General features: G+C 47.6%; 2 protein-coding genes across 6 annotated transcripts in view; both read right to left on the bottom strand.

Annotated features, from left to right (window-relative positions):
* LOC115466181 (neurogenic locus notch homolog protein 1-like) overlaps positions 1–22,733 on the bottom strand; it is a 72,239-nt gene that overhangs the window by 17,449 nt on the left and 32,057 nt on the right. For both annotated transcript variants that reach the window (XM_030197273.1, XM_030197274.1), the window contains exons 15-23: positions 22,550–22,663; positions 22,048–22,167; positions 19,955–20,107; positions 19,135–19,363; positions 14,319–14,520; positions 13,838–13,991; positions 13,545–13,729; positions 12,358–12,490; positions 809–1,066 (exon numbers count right to left, since the gene is read on the bottom strand). In XM_030197273.1, the coding sequence (XP_030053133.1) occupies positions 809–1,066; positions 12,358–12,490; positions 13,545–13,729; positions 13,838–13,991; positions 14,319–14,520; positions 19,135–19,363; positions 19,955–20,107; positions 22,048–22,167; positions 22,550–22,663 (1,548 nt within the window). The remainder of the gene's footprint in view (positions 1–808; positions 1,067–12,357; positions 12,491–13,544; positions 13,730–13,837; positions 13,992–14,318; positions 14,521–19,134; positions 19,364–19,954; positions 20,108–22,047; positions 22,168–22,549; positions 22,664–22,733) is intronic.
* Positions 2,238–7,952, bottom strand: CMC1 (C-X9-C motif containing 1). Of its 4 annotated transcripts, none has more exons than XM_030197278.1 (2): positions 7,854–7,952; positions 2,238–2,824 (listed from the first exon to the last, which is right to left on the bottom strand). In XM_030197278.1, exon 2 carries the CDS (start codon positions 2,772–2,774, stop codon positions 2,442–2,444), a length of 333 nt encoding a protein of 110 aa, XP_030053138.1. In that variant the 5' UTR covers positions 2,775–2,824; positions 7,854–7,952; the 3' UTR covers positions 2,238–2,441. The 4 variants fall into 4 exon arrangements, with proteins under 4 accessions (XP_030053138.1, XP_030053136.1, XP_030053135.1 ...); XM_030197276.1 differs by having other exon boundaries at positions 7,783–7,946; XM_030197275.1 differs by having other exon boundaries at positions 7,803–7,945.

Here is a 22,733-nt window from a genome sequence, read left to right as displayed (position 1 = left end):
TGGGGTGAGGCGAGGCAGAAAGGGCGGAGCCTGGAGTTGGCGGTGGAGGTTACTGAAAGGAGGGATTTGTCTTGAGAGCGGAGGTTACGGGTAGGAATGTAAGGGGAGATGAGGGTAGAGAGGTAAGGAGGGGCTGTGGATCGAGTGCATTTGTAGGTTAGTAGGAGAAGCTTGAACAGTATGCAGTACCTGATCGGAAGCCAGTGAAGTGACTTGAGGAGAGGAGTGATGTGAGTATATCTGTCCCTAACTTCCCTATGAGGACAGGCTAAAGTGGCTGGGGTTCTTCAGCTTGGAGAAAAAATGGCTGAGGGAAGATATGATAGAGGTCTATAAAATAATGAGTGGAATGGAATGGGTAGACATGAAGCGTCTGTTTACGCTTTCCAAAAATACTAGGACTAGGAGGCATGTGATAAAGTTACAAAGTAGTAGAAAATTTTTCTTCACTCAATGTGTAATTAAACTCTGGAATTCATTGCCAGAAAATGTGGTAAAGGCAGTTAGCTTAGCAGAGTTTAAAAAAAGGTTTGGATGGCTTCCTAAAGGAAAAGTCCATAGAGCATTATTAAATTGGACGGGGAAAATCCACTATTTGTAGAATAAGCAGCATAAAATGTTTTGTACTTTTTTTTTTGGGGGGGGGGGGGGGGGGGGGGGGGATCTTGCCAGGTATTTGTGACCTGGATTGGCCACTGTACATAATTATTGCCACACTGGGACAGACCAAAGGTATATCAAGCCCAGCATCCTGTTTCCAACAAAGATTGTACATTGCTGAGCACTTCTCAGAGGTCACTGCACTTACCTGTGTAACCCTGTTTACACTCACACCGGTAGGCATTGATCAACTGGAAGCAGCTCTGGGTACCACGGGCATCACAGGGGTTCGAGAGGCACTCATTCACATCACCCTCACAGCGCTCGCCCACATACCCTGCGGGGCAGTAACAGGAGTAGCCTCCAATTTTGTCAATACATGTACCCCCATGGAAACACCTGGGCTCAAAGGTCACAGGATCAGCGAGAGGGTCACAATCATCGATGTTAATCTCACAGTGGGCTCCTGAAATATGGAGACAGGAAAGAGTGGTCTCAGCTCCACAAATAGATCATTATAAATCCTAGAAGCTGCAATCAGAGAAAAATGACATAAATAGCCATGTTAATCCATGCCTTAGTCACGCATCCGTTTTCCTGCCATCTAATGGACATAGATTAGACCCCCCCCCCAATCCCTCCTGCCAACCAATATGTCCCTAGGCAGTCCTCCAGAGCAATTATCACTTTAGATTGAATTACTCACCTTTAAAAACCTATGCTAAAGGAGATTTACAATTCAGGTACAGTAGGTAGGTCCACTCCCCAGAGAGATTATGATCTAAGCTTGTACCTGAGACAATGAAGGGTGAAATGACTTGAACAAAATCATGAAGAGTATCAGTGGGAGAAGCAGGATCTGAACCCTGGCTTACCTGGTTCACTAGGCCACTCCTCTTCTCACCAGCAGGGGGCAGAATTTCGTATCTGGGGCTCCCTCCTGGCTCTGCCAGCTTCAGTCTGAAAATGTGTGTGTTTTGGGGGTGGAGACCTCCATGTACTTTAGACTTCAGACAGTGGCCAGCAGAGAAAGCACCAAACAGAATGGGTAAGGAGCCCTGTTCTCCTGCTGCTGGTGGGAAAGAACCCTACCGGGTGGATGTTTGTTTCGGGGGGGGGGGGGGGGGGGGGGGGGGGCAATACTGAGCACAATGACAGAGACCCAACCCGACTCACTACCATCCTGTTTGTTGAGTCAATTTCCTTTTTGGAACAAACTAAATTTTAACCAAGGTCTGCTTCTCAAAATAAAAGAAACAAAACAAAAAAACCACAAACACACTCCCCCCCCCCCCCCCCACACACACACAAAAAGCCTGCATTGCTTCTTTACAGCTCAGGCTAAAATGTTCCCAACTCACTGTACCATTAAAAATGCTCAGCTAATACACTAACTCCAAAGAAACTGAAAAACATGAACAAGAAAAACACACAGGTTACAGAGTACAACAGCTAAGTTTTCAGTAACATTACAGAAGTTCCTTGAAAAAAAAAAAGAATGTAAAATCTGCTACCATTTAAGCACATTTGAAATACACAAACCTCTGTAATTTCATTCTTGAACATACATTACTCCACCATAGATGGGCTCTTCAAAAGACAAGTGAAACTCAGAAATACTCTTTAACGAAAAGGCCTTGTTTTTACATTTTATTAAACAGAAAAATAAAATTTACAGCATCACACATGTTCATAATTTAGAAAATAAATCTAAGGGATAGGAAAAAGCAATTTTTCTTAAGTTCAGATAATGAGATAATACTTCATAATTAAACCATTTCAGTATAGGACAACACACGGATTCTTAATGTCATAGGAAAACGCTCTCTTTTGGTGTTTTGCTACATGCTGGTAGGAAGTTTCTGCTCTCTCCGTTTAGCGGGTATTCCAGTCCTTCTGTATTCTTCCCTCTCTTTTAAATATTCTTCTTTGCATTCTTCATAAAACGCTGGGTCTTTGTAGTAGGCGGTAAGACAGGCTTTCAGCGCTTTGTTTTCTTCTTGGCATTTCACCACCATCAGAATGCCAGTTTCTTTACAACATTTTGTAAATGCCTCCACTTGGTCTGAGCAAAGCTCCCTTGCTTTCTCCCTCATTATTTTGGGAATTAAAACATCTTTTTCCACATGGCGTAAAAAGGGTTCCTCGCTTCCCCCTCCTTGCCTGGGCTCCATCAACTGTCGTCGCCTGCCAGGCCCTCACCGCAGAAATTCAAGTAATAGCTCTAGAACAAAAACTAAAAGCCGTCAGCAATGGAAAATCAATTTTATTTCCTCTAACCCAAGGGCCCCCAACCCCTTGTTGACCATAAAAATATGCAGAGAAATCTTATCCTAACCATTCTGTGTCCCCCAAATTGTTTTCCTCCCTTCCCCAAAGAGGGTCTGGTTTAACAATGGCAGACTAGATGGTTTCTAAGGGATGGTAAAGAACAGCTGTAACCAACCTGGTTTTCAGGATATCCATAATGAATATGCATGAGATCGCGTTGCATTAAGGATGCGCATTGATGAACACATGTTCAGTTAGTCTGGGCGCTTAAAAATTAACAAATTGCTTTTACATGGTAATTTCAATGAGTTAACATATGTACAATTGATCTGCACCATCAAAGAAGTTCTAGCACATCAGAGCCAACGGAAGAAGCAAGCAGGTAGCAAGATGTCAATGCACAATTTTACGGTCACACAATGCAAAGAACTGCTTCATGCAGAAGATAAAACTCCAAGAATCTGCGCGTAGGATGGTGTACAGCACATGAAAATGAATTGCAATGAGACTACAGCTATCCGGCCCCAACACAAGAACTATGCAGAAGACTTTAAAGTAAGCACAATGCTAAAACGTGAAATGCCAGGTCTGAGGAGGCTTAGAAGGGTTGGTTGAGATTTTTTTTTCTGTTTGGTAGAAGCATAACAGTACCAGCAACTTTTAAGTCAGAACAGGAGGTAATGGTTCTGCATGCAGATTTGAACAGAAAAATCGTATCTGTGCATGAACTGGAAAGTTCTGAGCATAAATATCAACACTGCAAAGATTTTATGTTCGGGAAGGTTTTGTGATGCTTATATTTATCTGCATAATAATGGTCCAGAACCTGTGCTGACACTTTCTGTTCGTTTGGACATGCGCACAATGCTAGCTGCCCTTGGCACTGAATCTTGTGGGCATTGTAGACTTACCCTGATTAGCGCACAAGTTCTACGCGCTTCAAATATGAATATGATTTGCTCACTAAAACAGCAAGCATAAATTTCTTGTTCCTGCACTTAGTCATTGGCACATGGCTCTAATACAATTTTCTGCATCAGCCTCCAGCATGTACACAAAGCAGTGGAATAGCCAGGAATTTTTTTTTTTTACAGGGGGTGCATCTCCCGTGCCCCCCTCCCCGGTACCTTAAAATCATCTCTGCTCCACTTCTAACCATCTTTGAGTGAGAGTAATGTTCGAAACCAAGCTTAATAGCCATATTGCACCTTGGCGTAATATGAAGGCCTTGTGATAATGTAAAATGTCAGGGAATCGTACCTCACCGGTAGATTTAGGAGCCTTTAATTTAGATAATGATGTTCTGTGCGGTTTACCTGCCCGGAGAAGTTTAGACATGATTTTATCTAATGAGGTATAAAAAGAGGTTGGAAACAAAGACCGGAACATATTAAGGAGGTATAATATTTTTGCCGTAATAACCATTTTCAAAGAATCTAGACAGTCCCACCATGAAAGCTGAAGTGGTAACCAGGGGGTCAAAGCGTGTTTCACCTTGCCTAATACTTTGTCCATGTTAATCTTTGCTGAGAATTTGAGCTCTCTATTTTGACACCTAGTTATTTAATAGAGGTGGTGACCTATTTAAATGGACAGTTGGGAATTGTAAATGGGATTCAGAGGTCATTAAGTGGCATAAGACAGACTATTTGAGTGAGCTTAAATAATGATTGTTGAGGATTAGATAGGTACAGTAAAATATCATCAGCATAATGTTTAAATTGAATACTATTTATACAGGCATCCTGCCTAATTCTTGCTAAAAGCAGCTCCAGGGCTAGATTAAACAATAGTGGAGAGGTGACATCCCTGTCAAGTTCCTCTATGTAATATAAAGGAATCAGACAACTCTCCATTTGCTAAACTTTTTGCTGAAGGGGAAGAATATAAAGAGTACTGTCAAGGCTTTCAGTTGCTCTATATTGATGGTTTACTGTTTCTTTCAGTATTTCACAAAGTCTTTGAATAAAGAAACATAGGGCCCCATTAACCAAGGTGCGCTAGAGTTTTTTTAGCGCGTGCTAAAATTTAGTGCACGCTGTGTAGGCATCCATAGGAATATTATGGGCCAACACGGTTAGCGCACCTCTAGCACGGCTTAGTAAACATTCAGACTTTAAAAAAAATAAAAGCTCTGCTCCAGTCTTCGCCCAGGCAGTGGCGATCATTGGCTGCCTGCGGCCTGCACTGGGACTTCCTCTCTGAACCGTCCCGCCCGTCACAAAACAAGAAATTGCATCAGAAATGGCGGGACGGATCAGAGAGGAAATCCCGGTGCAGGCTGTCTATGTGTACTGCTGCCGAGATTATTTTAAGGTACAGTGGGGAGTGCCGAGTCTGACAGGGGATGCATATGCAATACATGCACCTTGAATAAATATGCCACTAGCACAAATAGGTGAAATTAATATTTAAAAAAAGCCCCAAATTGATCCTCAGAAGCTTAGCGGAGATTGGGTGGCAGAGCCAGTGGTGGGAGGCAGGGCTAGTGCTGGGCAGACTTCTACAGTCTATGCCCCGAAAATGGCAAGGACAAATCAAGGTCAGATGTACATATAAAGTTGCACATATGAGTTTATCTTGTTGGGCAGACTGGATGGACCGTACAGGTCTTTCTCTGCCGTCAAACGGAAGAACAAATGGCTAGAAATGTAAGAAGGGGTGGCAAAATTTTCTTCAGGTATATTAGTGAAAGAAGAATGACTAAAAAGGGAATTGTGAGACTAAAAGATACTGCGAACCGCTATGTGGATAAATGATGAAGAAAAAGCAAATTTGCTAAATAGATACTCCTGTTCTGTTTTCACAGAAGAAAATCCTGGAGAAGGACCGCGATGGACTGGAAAAAGTACAAATGAGATTGAAGTGGATAGAGCACCGTTCACGGAAAAGAGTGTGTATGAACAACTTGAAAAGCTAAAGGTGGACAAAGCCATGGGACCGGATGGGATCCACCCTAGGATATTGAGGGAGCTCAGAGAGGTTCTGGTGGGTCGTCTTAAAGATTTAATATATCCTTGCAGACGGGAGAGGTTCCGAGAAATTGGAGAACGGCGGATGTGGTCCCTCTTCACAAAAGTGGTGATAGGGAAGAAGCTGGAAACTACAGGCCGGTAAGCCTCACTTCGGTTATTGGAAAAGTAATGGAAGCGATGCTGAAGGAAAGGATAGTGAATTTCCTGGAAGCCAATAAGTTGCAAGATCCCAGACAACATGGTTTTACCAAGGGGAAATCGTGCCAAACGAATCTCATTGAATTCTTTGATTGGGTGACAGGAGAATTGAATCAGGGACGAGCTATGGACGCAATCTACTTAGATTTCTGCAAAGCTTTTCACACGGTTCCCCTCAGGAGGCTCTTAAATAAACTGGATGGGCTGAAGATAGAACCCGAAGTGGTGAACTGGATTAGGAACTGGTTGACGGACAGACACCAGACGGTGGTGGTGAATGGAATTCGCTCGGAGGAGGGAAAGGTGAGTAGTGGAGTGCCTCAAGGATCGGTGCTGGGGCCGATTCTGTTCAATAAATTTGTGAGTGACATTGCCGAATGGTTAGAAGGTAAAGTTTGCCTATTTGCGGATGATACTAAGATCTGTAACAGAGTAGACACCCCGGAGGGAGTGGAAAACATGAAAAAGGACCTACGGAAGCTAGAAGAATGGACTAAGGTTTGGCAATTAAAATTCAATGCGAAGAAATGCAAAGTGATGCACTTAGGGAATAGAAATCCACGGGAGACGTATGTGTTAGGCGGGGAGAGTCTGATAAGTACGGATGGGGAGAGGGATCTTGGGGTGATAGTATCTGAGGATTTGAAGGCGACGAAACAGTGTGACAAGGCGGTGGCTGTAGCTAGAAGGTTGTTAGGCTGTATAGAGAAAGGTGTGACCAGCAGAAGAAAGGGGGTGTTGATGCCCCTGTATAAATCATTGGTGAGGCCCCACCTAGAGTATTGTGTTCAGTTTTGGAGGCCATATCTTGCTAAGAATGTAAAAAGAATTGAAGCGGTGCAAAGAAAAGCTATGAGAATGGTATGGGATTTGCGTTACAAGACGTATGAGGAGAGACTTGCTGACCTGAACATGTATACTCTGGAGGAAAGGAGAAACAGGGGTGATATGATACAGACGTTCAAATATTTGAAAGGTATTAATCCGCAAACGAACCTTTTCCGGAGATGCAAAGGCGGTAAAACAAGAGGACATGAAATGAGATTGAGGGGGGCAGACTCAAGAAAAATGTCAGGAAGTATTTTTTTCACAGAGAGAGTAGTGGATGCTTGGAATGCCCTCCCGCGGGAGGTGGTGGAAATGAAAACGGTAACAGAATTCAAACATGCATGGGATAAACATAAAGGAATCCTGTTCAGAAGGAATGGATCCTAAGGAGCTTAGCCGAGATTGGGTGGCAGAACCGGTGGCGGGATGCGGGATGGTGCTGGGCAGACTTATACGGTCTGTGCCAGAGCCGGTAGTGGGAGGCGGGACTGGTGGTTGGGAGGCGGGGATAGTGCTGGGCAGACTTATACGGTCTGTGCCCTGAAAAGGACAGGTACAAATCAAGGTAAGGTATACACAAAAAGTAGCACATATGAGTTTATCTTGTTGGGCTGACTGGATGGACCATGCAGGTCTTTTTCTGCCGTCATCTATGTCATCTACTATGTTATTAAAGTAACACAAACCAAACTTTTTTTTTGGATACTTATACCCCAAATTTGTATGCAAATCTCCCTCATGCGTATTCATAATAGATATCAGAAAAACAAGGGGGGAAGGTGGAGTTAGCCCACGCCCAGATTCAGGAACACTGGACTCAGCCCTAATGCTTGCCCTGGGTGCATCTCCCAGTTCCATCTCTCTCCTCGTCCTCTTAACCCTCCCGGCTCTCTTCCTCTAGCCCCATCACCTCTCGTCGCGGTACCATACCCAGTCGTCCAACTAAGCGAGTAAACGGACGCACACCTCCTCCTCTCTCACCGCTGCTTTTCGCCCCGAACATCAGCTATTTCCGGTTTCCCTCTTTCGCTTCAATCATTTTTTCTGGCCTCTGCCTGTAGCCCTCCAATAGCTTGCCTTCCCTTCCGCGTGTATCCCGCCCCTGGGACGCGAGTGCTTCCGGCCCTCGCGCTGACTCCGCCCCTCTCCCTGAGCTCTTCTGGTCGTCTCGTCACGCACGCGATACGTCGCACGCCCTTTTCGCCCTTGCACTTTCATGTTACTGCTCCCGTTTTTGAGCTCCGAGGACCAATAGCTTGACGGTCAAGCCTTGACCTTTTCTCAAAAGCCTCCCCCCCTCCCCTCAGTGCCTTCTCCGACGTCTCTGAACTTTGAAGCAAAGTTAACAACATTAATCAGGAGAGGAAGAGCCTAGTGGTGGTTAGAGCAAGGCTTCTCCAGCCAGTCCGGTTTTCAGGGCATCCATATGCATGATTAGGTTTGCATACAACGGAGGCAGGGTTGCATATTTATGTCATGCATATGCAGAGTGATTATCTTGAAAACCAGTCTGGCTGCAGTAGCCCAAGCACCGAAGTTTTGAAATTTTGGGTTAAAGCAGGGATGCTGTCCTGGAGGGCCACAGACTTGTTGGAGGCTGTGCAGTATATCTGAATATTTTACCACCAATGTACACATCTAGTAGAGCTATAAAAAATAAATTTCTTATCACATTAATCTGTGGAAGTTGGCTTCCACTCAATGTTTCTCAACAGATTCCTTGGGGAACTATCAAACTAGTCAGGTTTCCAGGACATCCACAATGATTATGCATGAGAAACAGTTGCATGCACTACCCACCATTCTATGCAAATCTATCTCCTGCTTATTCATTGTGGGTAGCCTGAAACCTGACTGACTGGGTTGAGAACCCTTGATCTAAAATAGACCCACTAAAACGGGTGGGTAATCCGTCCAGTTTTCAAGATTTCCTCAATGAATGAATGCATGCAAATAGATCCTACACTACACACTGCTGAGCTTGGCAATGGTGCCATATAAAATGGTAGAAGCTATTGTTAAGAACAGAATTACAGGACAGATAAATAAACACTACTTACTGAGAACGAGCCAGCATGGGGTGGGAAAAGCTGCCAAATTAATCCAGTTCCAGGAAGGACATTTTGGGCCAATCCTGGATTTCTGCCAACCTCATCCAGATGCATTTTGGGGCTTACATTTGGGATGTAAGCTTAAAACCAGGACTGGCGAAGGGCGACTAAAATGATAGTGGGGATGGGACGACTTCTCTATGAAGAAAGACTAAGGAGGCTAGGCCTTTTTAGCTTGGAGAAGAGGCGGCTGAGGGGAGACATGATAGAGGTATATAAAATAATGAGTGGAGTGGAACAGGTGGATGTGAAGTGTCTGTTCACGCTTTCCAAAAATACTAGGACTAAGGGGCATGCGATGAAACTACAGTGTAGTAAATTTAAAAGAAATCTGAGAAAATGTTTCTTCACTCAACGCATAATTAAATTCTGGAATTCATTGCCGAAGAACGTGGTGAAGGCGGTTAGCAGAGTTTAAAAAGGGGCTAGATGGTTTCCTAAAGGACAAGTCCATAAACCACTACTAAATGGACTTGGGAAAAATCCACAATTCCAGGAATAACATGTATAGAATATTTGTACGTTTGGGAAGCTTGCCAGGTGCCCTTGGCCTGGATTGGCCGCTGTTGTGGACAGGATGCTGGGCTCGATGGACCCTTGGTCTTTTCCTGGTGTGGCATTACTTATGTACTTATGTCTCCCTTCTGGACCTGAGTAACTTAGCTGAAGTGCCAAGATGGTGGAGTTCAAGAGGTGCCGCTGCAGCACCTTTTATATTTTGTCAGCTTGGGAGGTCCCTTCTGGATTTTTAGTTAACGGAGTACCAAGACATACCCAGATGAATCTGCTAAGTAAGCTGCGGACCAAGGAGTCTCTGGAAGTGGAGAAGCATAACAGCAAGCCGAACAGAGAAGCCAACACCAAAAGGTCATGTGGGAATAAGCACAGCATTAGCGAGACATCCACATGCATGTTTACACCACTACGATGCAGAGAAGTATTTCACACAGAAGATAAAACGCTATATGAATCCGCGTGTAAGACACTTGTGGGCAGCATGTTAAAATGAATTTTAATGAGACTGTTAGCTATTCAGCCCCAATGCAGAGAAGTACACAGAAGACTAAGGCAAACACAACGCTGCAACTTGAACACCAGATCTGAGGAGGCGTAGAGGAGTTAGTTCATTCTTCCGCAGTAGGGTCTGAGAGGATTAATGCCAGTGTCTTCTTTTGCGCTGAGCATAACTGTGCTTGCAGCTTTTAAGACAGAACAAGATGTAACAGCTCTGCTCACAGGTCCAAGCAGAAAAAATTGTTTTCCTGCATTACTGCACACTAACTCACATTAAGACCCTCATTATTTACCACAGGTCCCATTATATGCAATGGTATCTGTTTACTATAATGCACATTAAGTGCATCAACTTGTATGTTGCTCTGTCTGCCTTTGGTCCGCAGCCGTCGTCTCCAGGCCTCTCAGTGCTTCGACTATCTTATAGCCTTGCAGCTCTCGCCTCTCCAGGGCTCCTGATGCTTCATCTGTGCTGTGGCCAGGAGGCTCTTCCCACTAGCTGCCCGACACGCTGGCTGTCTTGAAGCTTTCCCCTCCAGGCCACCTGACGCTGTGACTATTCCCTGGCTCTTACTACCAGGCCATTTGACACATGCAGGCCAGAACCAGATGAACATACATTTTAACCGGCACACACCTGTGGACCCCTCAGTCTGGGCTGTAGTCCATCTCCCGGCCATGTGAGTTGTAGCCGTTATTGGAGTCTCCTTCTAGCCCAGGCAGCCGCTGGAACTTCATTGCCTCTGATGCAACACCATTGCTATTGATCTGTGTGGCAAGGGGAGCAGTTGTTTGTTAAGCAAATTATGTAGAGAGATTTATGAAAGTATTCTCTTCACTCAGTAAATAATTCAACTGGCATTTTGCCAATTATGGTAAAGGTTAGCATAGCTGAGTTGAAGCAAAGCTTGGACAACTTTCTGGCAGAGAGGAGCTTAACAGCTATTAGCCAGGTATTTGCAGGGCCATCTATTCTGGGATTGAGCAGCAAATGGATCTTCCTTTTTGGATATGCAGTGTACCTCCAACTGATCAGGATTGTCCATTGTCTGAGACAATAGTGGTCTTGAATGAACTTTAGTCCGAGTTGGCATGGCAATTAAGTTCCATCATCCAACACATCTAAAACAGGACCCCCAACATCCTTCCTTTCCATCAATCAGTATGTTTATCAATGGAACCACCACCATCCCTTCTTCATCGTATGTCATTCAACACATCCATTGATGGGAACCCATCATGCCTTCTTCACCTTTCATCATCTAACAAGTCCATCAATGGGACCACCACCATCCCTCCATTTTCCATCATTCCACAAGTCCATCGATAGGACTACCACCATTCCTCCTTCACCTACCATCATTCAACAAACCCATTAACAGGACTCCCATCATTCTTTCTTCAACTTTCGTCATTCAACAAGTCCATTGATAGGACTCCTACCACCCCTCTTTCATCTTCTATCATTCAACAAGTCCATCGTCAGGATTCCTTATCACCTTCCATCATCCACCAAGTCCATCAATGGGATTCCCACATCCCTCCATCTTATATCATCCAAAGGGAAACTGGAAAGGGGATTGGATTTGATATACCACCTTTCTGTGGTTACAATCAAAGAGGTTTACATATTATATTATATACAAGTACACTTACTTTATAGCTGGGGTTACAGAGGGTTAAGTGACTCGCCCAGAGTCACCATTCCTTCTTTACCTTCCATTATCCAACAAGCTGATCGACAGGACTCCCACCATCCCTCCACCTTCCATCATCTAACACATCCATCAACAGGACTTCCAACACCCTTCTTTTATCTTCCATCATCTGACAAGTCCATCAGTGGGAATCCCACCATTCCTCCTTCACCTTCCATCATCCAACAAGTCCATCAATGGGACTCTCAATATTCCCCCACCTTCCATCATAGCCCACATCAGTCCATCCATCATCCAAACATATTTATGGAAGGCACCCCCAGACACAAGTTCTCTTTCCTTTACCCTGCAATGGGGTTGTTTCCATCTAATCATCCTTTTCTTCAGATATATCTGTTCATCCACCCATCCAATACCTTTCATTCATCTACTCATTATCTTTCTACAAAGCCACACACCTTCTTCAAACTGTTAACACATTTCTTGACAGCTCCATCCTTCCACTCAGACCTCCATCATTCATTGCCTTTCTTTTCATCCCTCTGCATTATCTACTTGCCTTCTTAAGCTCATTCCATCGTCTATCCTTCTTGCATCATTCACTCCCTCATCTATGATCTTTTGCCTCAACTCAGTCACCTGTCTGGCCTTCCCTAAATCCCCTTCAGTAAATTATCCTGCCTCTTTCAGATCAGACCTTACCCCGTGTTCCCCGGGGGCAGGAGCACTGGTACCCATCCACACGATCTACACAGACACCATGGTTTTGGCAAGGATCCGAGAGGCACTCATCGGTTTCCTCCGAACAGTTCACGCCGTGGTACCCAGGGGCACACTGAAAAAGAAAACATGTACCCAACACTTAGTTTAACCTACATGTCTTTATTACATAGAAACATAATGGCAGAGAAGAGCCAAATGGCCCATCCAGTATGCCCATCCCCAGCAACCACTATCTCCTCCTTTCCCTAAGAGATCCCATGATATACATGTGTGTCATAAGAACTGCAAAGGCCTCAGCCCATTGGTCACCTCCTCGGGTCAGTGAGAATGACTGACTGGAGTGGGGGGGGGGGGGGAGGAATGCAATGATATGAAAGACTCTCTCATGCTGGGTCACTATGAATTTACAGTGGCAGTACTTTTTCAAAATACTGGAACCTTTTCCGGAGATGGGAAGGCAGTAGAACTAGAGGACATGTAATGAGATTGAAGGGGGGCAGACTCAAGAAAAATGTCAGGAAGTATTTTTTCACGGAGAGCGTGGTGGATGCATGGAATGCCCTCCCGCGGGAGGTGGTGGAGATGAAAACGGTAACGGAGTTCAAACATGCGTGGGATAAACATAGAGGAATCCTGTTAAGAAGGAATGGATCCTCAGAAGCTTAGCCAAGATTGGGTGGCAGAGCCGGTGGTGGGAGGCAGGGCTGGTGGGTGGGAGGCGGGGCTAGTGCTGGGCAGACTTTTACGGTCTGTGCCCTGAAAATGACAGATACAAATCAAGGTAAGGTATACACAGAAAGTAGCACATATAAGTTTATCTTGTTGGGCAGACTGGATGGACCGTGCAGGTCTTTTTCTGCCGTCATCTACTATGTTACTAATGTTACTAAAATGTGCATACAGCTACCTCTGGGGTATAAGCTGCGTGCAATAAAGGGCTATACAAAGATGATATGGAAATTATCACGCGCAGGCATGCACAATACACCCTGCAGTGTGCAGAGATGTTCATATGTCAGAAGCACAAATTACATGGGTTAAATGGGGTTGGGGATAAGATCACACTGGACTAAGCCGTGTGCTTTATTATAAGACATTTTATAATGAGAAGCATGTCCAATTTCCTTTGCCCCTCATGCTCCATACTAGATGCATGAATCCATTACCTGGCAGGAGTAGGTAGCCGTCAGGTCCAGGCAGGTGGCCCCATTCTGGCATGGGTCCGGCTGGCACTCATCCACTGGCTCCTGGCAGTAGCTGCCTGTGAAGCCAGGGGGACACTGGCAGCGATGAGAATTTCCTGTATCGAAACATCGACCGCCATTGCGGCAGAGGCGGTCTATTTCCACACCTGTGTGGGAGGGGATGGGGGCACAAAGAGTTTTGGTGAATGACGAGGAGGAGGAGGGTGCAGGTTGAAGAGGAGATGAAAACAGAGACCCCTTCCCCTCAGCCACACCTTGTTTCTGTGCTGCAGCTTCACAGGACACTCGGGGGATGTCGCAGTATGGCCCGGCCCATCCGCTCCGGCACTGGCACTGGAAGATGGGTCCAGTCTGGGTGCAGTTGGCATCATTTTGGCAGACATGAAGAGAACACCAATCGATGAGTGTCTATGAAAGAGAAAGACATGGACTAATTAGCAAATCCACATCAGTCAGTGAGAGAAACAAAAACATTTTTCTCATTCTATACAGCAGGGGCGTAGCTAGATGGGGGCATGGCCCCCACAGATTTAGCCCTGGCCCCCTCTACTCCCCCCCCCCCCCCCCGCGCCGACCCTCCCCTGCCGCAGCCAGGTATCTTTGCTGGCAGGGGTCCCCAACCAGTTTTGGTCGCCATATATAGAATCCAGAGGACTGTGATATACTGGCCACTTGGTTATATGGTTCCCCTGTGGTAGTCATGGGGTGTGTGTGTGGTGGGGGTTAACGATCTACCTGGCATTGGCTCCCAGAATACCCCTCCTGGCAGATGCACCGGTAGGTCCCCAAGCTGTCGTGGCACGTGGCCCCGTTCTGACAGGGATTCGAATCGCACTCATTTTCATCAAGCTGGCAGTGGGTTCCAGAGAATCCGGAGGGGCAGATGCAGTTAAAGTTAGCAACTCCATCCACGCAGATTCCACCGTTCAGACATGAGCTGTGGGGAAAAACACAGCAGGGGATCAGAGGAGAAACTCTTATTACTTATAAGGAAAGAACGCTTCCTGCCTGTCTGCCTATGCGTGGGATCCCTGTACAGACAAATGGATTTTCACATCCGAGACGACTCACCGAGGCCATTGGGAAACAGGTCGGAGGTGTGTAACTTTTCCAGGGTTTAATTTCTGTGGGAGGTGTCAAGAGATTAGGATGGAACTGCCGTCATCTACTATGTATGTTACTATATAACTGGTCCTTTCTGCTTCAGTATTCCCCCCACCCACCCCTACATGCGCACTGCTGCCATCAGCCCCAACTGGAAATGTTGCAAGTTTGCTCTTCCCCACCCAGCAGTCACCACCTTTCTTTCCATCATTTTTAGTAAATAATGAATGATATACACGATGTCTGGAAATAATGGAACCCCCAATATTTTCCCAAATAACCCCAAAACAAATGCACTGTTATTGCAAAATTATAGCTATCATTGACAAGTTTTACTACAAGGTGCTATAAAACCGGATGGTCCCCGTTTAAAAAATTACACCGTTCAGCAAGTGACCGTGACGATCCATTTTAGCAAAAATAACGTTTAGTCAGTGAATGTGTCAAGGTTGAAGGAGGAAGCTTTGAGCATAAATGATGACTTAACTGAAAAAAAAACCATCCATTATTATAGTGTATTGTCAAAGTTAGTGGAGGAGTAGCCTAGCGGTTAATGCAGTGGATTATGACCCTGCAGAACTGGGTTTGATTCCCACTGCAGCTCCTTCTGAGTCACTTAATCCTCTGTTGCCCCAGGTACAAATAAGCATCTGTATATACCATGTAATGTGATACATTATTTCCCTTTCCACACTAATACTAAACAGTCACACTGTATTTTGAAACTATGTAAGGGGTCCTGTTTATTCCAGACACTGTGTATAACAGATTTTCTTTTTGTTGTTCAGACATCAACTGTAGTGTTGTGTGTCACGGATGTGAATATTGTCTTTCAGACATGTCACAATAGAAAAAAGTTTGAGAAACACTGTGTTAGAGAGTTACTGGGTTTAAATGCCTTACTTGCAAGGCTGACCTACAAGGGGAGGAAAAAGCAAGGTCTTAGCAACTGGCTGGCTGATGGTTAGAGAGGTTTGATTAAATATAGGACACTGAGTGTTCTGTTCTCCGACAGCCTCGCACTAGTTTATAACGTGATCCTAAAATGTGTGTAATGCCTTTACTGTTATTCTCAGCCCCAAGGACTATCATTGCTGCAGTTTCCCACTGGAAAATACACGAGCAATGCACTGTGGGTAATGTAGTTCACAGGCAGTTGAACCACACTTGTTTGGCTGTGTAAGAACTGCTATCACTGGTTGTGAGGCTGCTCAGACCTTCTCTCTCTCTCTCTCTCTCTCTCTCTCTCTCTCTCTCTCTCTGCCAAGCTTGGCTCTTTTGTCTTCCTGTTCAGTCTTACTATCTGTCCTCAGAGGTCAGCCAGGTATGACCTTTCCCTCTTATCTCTAGGACTACCCCTTGCTATCCGATGGCAGGCTCTGTCCCCATTGGTCTCTATCTGCTCCTCCCTGTGTGAAGCCCCACCACTTCTTTGTCCTTTCAGCCACGTGGGGCTTCTTCCTCAGTGTTGCCAGGTGGGCGGTTTTACCGCCCAATTGGGCGGTTTTCCGCGACCCGCCGCGGGAAATTTTTGCCCGCGGCGGGTTGCGGTTTTTTGGGCTGCTTTTTGGGCTTCGGGCGGTTTTTTGGGCTGCTTTTTCGGCCGCGGTGGGCGGGGTTAGCGACGTTTTTGGGCGGGGTTAGTGACGTGGGAGGCGGGGCCGATGACGTGGGAGGCGGGACCGATGACGTGGGAGGCGGGACCAATGACGTGGAGGCGGGGCCGATGACGGCGGGGGCGGGGTTGATGACGGCGGGGGCGGGGGTGATGACGCGGGGGCGGGGGTGTCAGGGGCGGGGTTTGAGTTTGGGCGGGTTTTGGGCTGGATTTTGGGCTCCTTTGGGCTGGAAAAATATTTTCCACCTGGCAACCCTGTTCTTCCTCCATTATAGCCAGGAACATGGAGCCAACACCATCTGGCTCCACACAGCTCTGTCCTGCTGAAAATCCCTGTAACGAACCTGGATTTTTTACCCTGTGAATATCTTCTTCCAAATGAGATATCGCACATTCCAGTCACCCAGCTTTGGACTATTTCTACCTGTTCAACTACCTTCCCCTCCCCCTGCAATACAACTACCTCTCTTCAGACCTCCACCTCCCACAGCCTCCAGATTAAGAAGTCTCTGTATCCTGAACATCTATCTGTGAGTAAATTATCTGTGATTTATTCAATAAAAGAGACTTCATAAAATAATAGAGACTTCAGGTGATTGCTGCGCCAGGGTTATGCTCCATGATATTGGGGCTTCTAATTACCAAGCTCCAAGAGTCATGACACTGAGTTCTAGTCTATCTTATCCTGAGCTAGGTGTGGTAGACTAGCTAAGAGGTCAGATATACCTGCCTACTGAATTTACTCAATAACTGCTTGAAGTCCACCAGCAGTCAAGTTATGCTGACCCCCCCCCCCCCCCCCGTAAAAGAACTGGCCAAAATATTACTAAAAGTACCCGATTCCCTGCTCTGCTGTCCCCAGCCCGGTTGTTAAGGATAAAAAACACGAAAGGAAAGGGGATGGGATTTGATGTACTGAAAACAAGGGCTTGCTGTCTGTCCCATTTTTGGTAACTGAGAACCAGAGGAGCTCAGAGAGAGGGAGCAAGGGTTATGATGAGAGAAGGGAGCTGGAAGAAAGAGACATGATTTGGGAGAGAGGAAGACGAGCAGGGCTGCCGAGGGACTGAACCGGGCCCAGGGCGGGGCCACCGCTGCTGGGCCTGGGGCAGGGCTGCTGCCGCCCCTCCCACCGCACAATCGTCATCTGCTGCTGCTGACCCCCACCTCCAACCGATTGCTGCCACTGCCTAGATACCTTGGCTGGCAGGGATCCCCAGGCCCCGCCAGCAGAGGACGTCTTCCTCCAGCGCCTAGTGCCTACCCCTGCGGCTGCTTTTCCTCTCAGGGCATGCTCGGTTTCAAAACTGAGCATGCGCACCTGAGAGGAAAAGCAGCCGCTCAGCAAAGGGCAGAGGAGCAGAGCTGGAGGAAGCTTTGGGTCCTCCCCAGCCTTCAAGGGGGGGCCCGACACCGGAGTTTTCTTTCTTCTGCTCCTGTCAGGACGCGATCACCCGGGTCCCATCAGGAACAGGAGAGAGAGAGAGAGAGAAATCCCGGCGCTGGGCCCCCCTTGGAGGCCCGGGCCTGGGAAATTTTGTCCCTCCCCCCCCTCCCCTCAGTGGCCCTGAAGAAGAGCAGGCAGAGGGGACTCAAGATGCTGAAAAAAGAGGAGCTGAAAGAGGTAGAGTGTATCCTTGTGGGATTGGGAAAAGAGGGGCTGAGAGAAAGGAGAGGTCATGATGGAGGGAAGAGACATGAAGGTGACAAGGGTGAGAACTGGCATGGGGGGTTGACACTAGAAAGAAGTGAGATGAGAGAAGGTAGAGAGACAGACTATGGAGAGCCAAACGCATGGAGTGAAGAGAAATGAGAAGAAGACTGGAAAAGAATTCATAAAAGACAAAGAACATGAAAGGCAGAGAGGAAGCAAGAGAAGTCCAAGCAGGGCCGCTGAGAAGCTGGGCCGGGCCTTGGGCAAGGCCGCCCCCCTCCTTCCGCCACCGGGCCGGGCCCCCTGCATTGAAATGATCACAGCATCTCACCTGTCACCTCACTCTGTGACTGAAAGCGCAGCAGCGGCAGATCGGATTCGCCTCCCTTCGGGCCTTCCTTCCCTGTGTCCCGCCCTCATGGAAGTTACATCAGATGAGGGCGGGACACAGGGAGGGAAGGCCCGAAGGGAGGCGAATCCGATCTGCCGCTGCTGCGCTTTCAGTCACAGAGGTGACAGGTGAGGCGCTAGCTTGTGATGATTTCAATGCGGGGGGCCCAGCCCAGTGGCGGATGGTCGACGGAGCCAAGGGCGGGTGAGATCGGGAACTGTGGCGCCGGGCCCGGGGAATTTTGTCCCCCCTGCCCCCTCCCCTAGGTGGCCCTGAGACCAAGAATAAGCAGAGATAGAGGATATAAGACAAGCTATAGACACAAAAGTAAAGATTTCTGTGCTAGCTGGGTCGGGTCAAGGATGTTGTCGTTCTCCTCCAGCCCTACGGTTACCAGGACATACGAGTTATTTTACTGAAGGGAGAAGAAGTAATTTGGGCAGTATGTGATGCCGTGGTCTGAAAAAGTTCTGTAATGGAGAGGACCTATAGTCATGTCTCAAATTGAAAGAGAAATGGAGGTGATCATGTTCCTTTTTCACAAAAATTAAACAGTCATTCTGCCTGAGTGTGGGTGGTATGGATAGGACAGGCTGGACTGGACGGCATATGACTGTGGTACCCGAATTTAAATCGTCTTGGACTACTTCTGAAGAAGGCATGAGTTAAATCTAAAATCCCCTCTCCCTTCCCTTTTCACTCCAGTTGTGTCTCAACCTCCAAGCTGGGTCTTGCAACTCCTTCCTCTCTCCCCTCCCCTACCCCACTCCCGGCTGTGTCCCACCTGTCTGTGCAGTCCGGCATGTCTCTCTCACAGTGGGGACCCTCAAAGCCTGGGAGACAGTTGCAGGTGTAGGAGTCAACGTAGTCTTGGCAGAGGCCACCGTTCAGACAGGGGTCACTGGCGCATTCTTCCACGTCCTCCTCACACCGCTGGCCTTGGAACCCCAGAGGACAGTAGCAGAAGAAGCCCCCAGGAAGGTCAGCGCAGGATGCTCCATTCTCACAGGGGTCTACAGGAGTAAGAACGCATCAATAACCCTCTTGCTTCTAGACCTCCCTCACACCCCCAGGGCTATAATGCATCATCTCCTGTTACCACCAGGGGGTGCTTAGCTAATCAGAAGCTTATAGAATGAACTATTTCCAGGCCTGCCTCTCTGTGATTGGTTGGAAGCAACTATAGTGTTTGTGAAAACTGTCTCCCTATTGGTTGGTGCACCTTAGTACAAGATGTCATTGATCTCCTCTTGTCCCACACCCATCCCTCCAAAAATAAAAAAAATGTCACATCTAGTGACTTGTTTATATAAGGAGACTTTAGAAGGGTCACTTGGTGGCTCCAAGCCATCCCCTCCCTGCACTAAATGCTGGGTCTTGTAGTTTAATTTCTCTATGTAAGTTCCCTTCCTCCCAGGAACTGTGGGTCCATAGACACACTCAAGACTAAACCAGGCCCCTAACTCAGCCTGTCCCTTCTGTCTCCTTTGATTCTCCTTTTCAGCCTACAATGCATTGTGGGATGTGTAGTTCTGGTGTCAGCACTGAGGGTAGCTGGGAAGCCTGGCCTGGTCTGCTGGGGTCCCCGAGGCAGGGTTACTTACGGGGAAAGCAGTCATCCTTGTCGGTCTCACAGTGCTGGCCGGTGTAACCATGGAGGCAGACACAGCGGTAACCCCCAGCTGTGTTCTCACATGATGCATTATTCAGGCATGGGCCGAAGAGGCATTCGTCCACATCTTCAGAGCACGTTACCCCTAGAGGTCATTCCCAAAAGAGAGCAGTGAAAGGAGAGGAGTATCTACTGACCTTTTCACAGTTCCGCCAATCCCCTGCCTGCTAACTGTCTCATGGTCCCCACCTGCTCTCTCATGACCTCCCAAGAAAGACACAGCAGAGCAATGGAACCTGTCGCAGATCGTGTTCAGAAAAAAATCTTTATTAAAAAGTTCTTCTAAAACAATGAGAGAGACCACACGACTCGTGTTTCGGCCTATCCTACAGATACAGCACTTGGCACTAAGTTGGTATATAAGTGTATTCAGTGGCGTACCAAGGGGGGGGGGCGGTGGGGGCGGTCCGCCCCGGGTGCACGCCACTGGGGGGGTGCCGCGCGCCTGCCGGCTCTTCGTTTTCATGCTCCCTTTGCCCCGGAACAGGTTACTTCCTGTTACTTCCTGTTCCGGGGCAGAGGGAGCATGAAAACGAAGAGCCGGCAGGCGCGCGGCACCCCCCCCCCCCCCAGCGGCGTGCACCCGGGGGGGGGGGGGGTTTCCTTCGCCGGGGGGGGGGGCGTCGCTCTGTTGCGGGGGGGAGGGGGGCGCTGCACCCGGGGGGTGGGGGTGCATCGGCGATCCACCCCGGGTGTCAGCCCCCCTAGGAACACCACTGAGTGTATTATCCAGTTGGCTTGATTATGGAGTGGAGATTTTTGTCCTTCGACGACCAATCTAGGAACACATTCTTTGAATGACAGTTTCCTTGACCCCTGATGCAGGCCGGTTAGGCCGAAACACGAGTCGTGTCGGGTTTCCCTCATTGTTTTAGAAGAACTTTTTAATAAAGATGTTTTTGAACACCATCTGCGAGAGGTTCCATTGCTCTGCTGTGTCTTTCTTGGCGCCTTCTTTTCAGTGGAACTGTTTTGCCTTTTGTTTGGGACTACCTTCTCATCACCTCCCTCCATCCCCAATTGTTTCACAGTGTCCCCCCCCCCCAACTGCATACCCGCATCTCCCCCACTCCCACTGAGGGCTCAAACTTGCAGTAGCCATCTCTTTCCGTGGCAGCAGGAAATGCATTAAGAAGACATCATCTCTTGTTGCCACGGGTCCAGTCTCGCAATAAGAGACCTGTCCCCATGGCAGCTGGAGATGACAGTCTTATTAACGTGTCCTGCTGCTGACTGGAGGGACAGGTGACATGCTGATATTTATTTATTAGGATTAGGGATTTATTTTACCACCTTTTTGAAGGAATTCACTTAGGGCGGTGTTAAATCAGTGGATGAGAAGAAAGAGGAAAGAAACGCTCCAGAGGAAGGAAGGTACCTCTAGTTGGTTGATGCAGGTGGGGGTGGAGCTTGGGCAAGGTTGGGGCAGTGGTGTTCCTTGGTTTGCTGACACCCAGGGCGCACTGCCGCTGTACCCCCCCTCCCAGGTGCAGTGTCGTCCTCCCCCGAGTGCAGCATTGTTTCCCCCCCCCCATGCATCACCTCTAAACACCCTCCGGGTGTATTGCTCTTACCCCCTGGGGTACTGGGAGCACCCACATGCCTGTCAGCTTCACCGGTTCCCTGCTACCTCTGCCCTGGAAAAGGAAGTAACATCAGAGGGAGCAGGGAACCAGACCGGACCACCTCCACCACCCTGCCACTGGTTGGGTCGGAGACCTTACTGCCAGCCATTGACCTAGCTGTAATGACCTGTGCGCGTTCATTAAGTACGCCCGAAAAGAAAAAAAATATTTTTCAGAAGCACATATCAGACGCGTACCAAAAATGAAATTACCACAAAAGCCATGCAGTAATCGGCCGGTAACTCCATTTTGGCCTGCATTGGGCGCGCATAGATGCTTAAGCGGCTTAGTAAAAGGGCCCCTTAATTATTTTTGTATTTCTTTTTTTCATTCCCTGCTTCTCCCTCCTCCCAGGAGTTCCTGGAGGGCAGTTTCCATTTTATCCCTAACCCCGGGCTACCTTGCCAGCTCTTGGGACAGCTACAGGTGAAGTTCCTGAGGGCATGGGAGTGATGGCAGACACCTCCGTTCTGACAAGGGTCCGAGCTGCATGGGCTGATGAGAGTCTCACAGTGTGTACCTGGAAAAAAGGTGGAGAATATCCAGGGGTGGGAGAGGAGACAAAATGTAATCATTTATACATTTCCAACATGGAATTTGAGTACAATTAGATAAAAGACAATCTCATTGTGACAGGGTGGGAGATGGAGAACGGGGAAGGGGGAGAAAATCTGAATTAACCAATGCTGGGGGGGGGGGGGGGGGGGAGGAACTGAATTTATTAATCTGATATTCTGCCTATTGCTGTATGTATCAAAGCCAATTTTCAGCTACAGAAGGCAGGGTTTCCGAAATAAAGAGGCAAACATGAGAAACACAAAACCAGACAGATTGGGGGGGGGGGGGGGGGGGGGACAGACTATTAGAGTACTACTTTGATGGAGATCCCCCACTGCACTCACCTGTATAGGGGGAATTACACTGACAGGTGTAACCTGCCGACTGGTCAATGCACAGCCCTCCGTTCTTACAGGGGTCCACATCGCACTCATCTATATCCAGTTCACAGTGGGGTCCTGGGGGGAGATTGAAATGGGTCAGCGGTTGCCAGGGGCGTAGCCAGACACCTCATTTTGGGTGGGCCTG

Source organism: Microcaecilia unicolor, chromosome 3 (genome assembly GCF_901765095.1).
Source record: "Microcaecilia unicolor chromosome 3, aMicUni1.1, whole genome shotgun sequence".
NCBI lineage: Eukaryota > Metazoa > Chordata > Amphibia > Gymnophiona > Siphonopidae > Microcaecilia > Microcaecilia unicolor.
The sequence above is the reverse complement of the archived record's forward strand: the minus strand, read 5'-3'. Positions and strand labels throughout refer to the sequence as shown.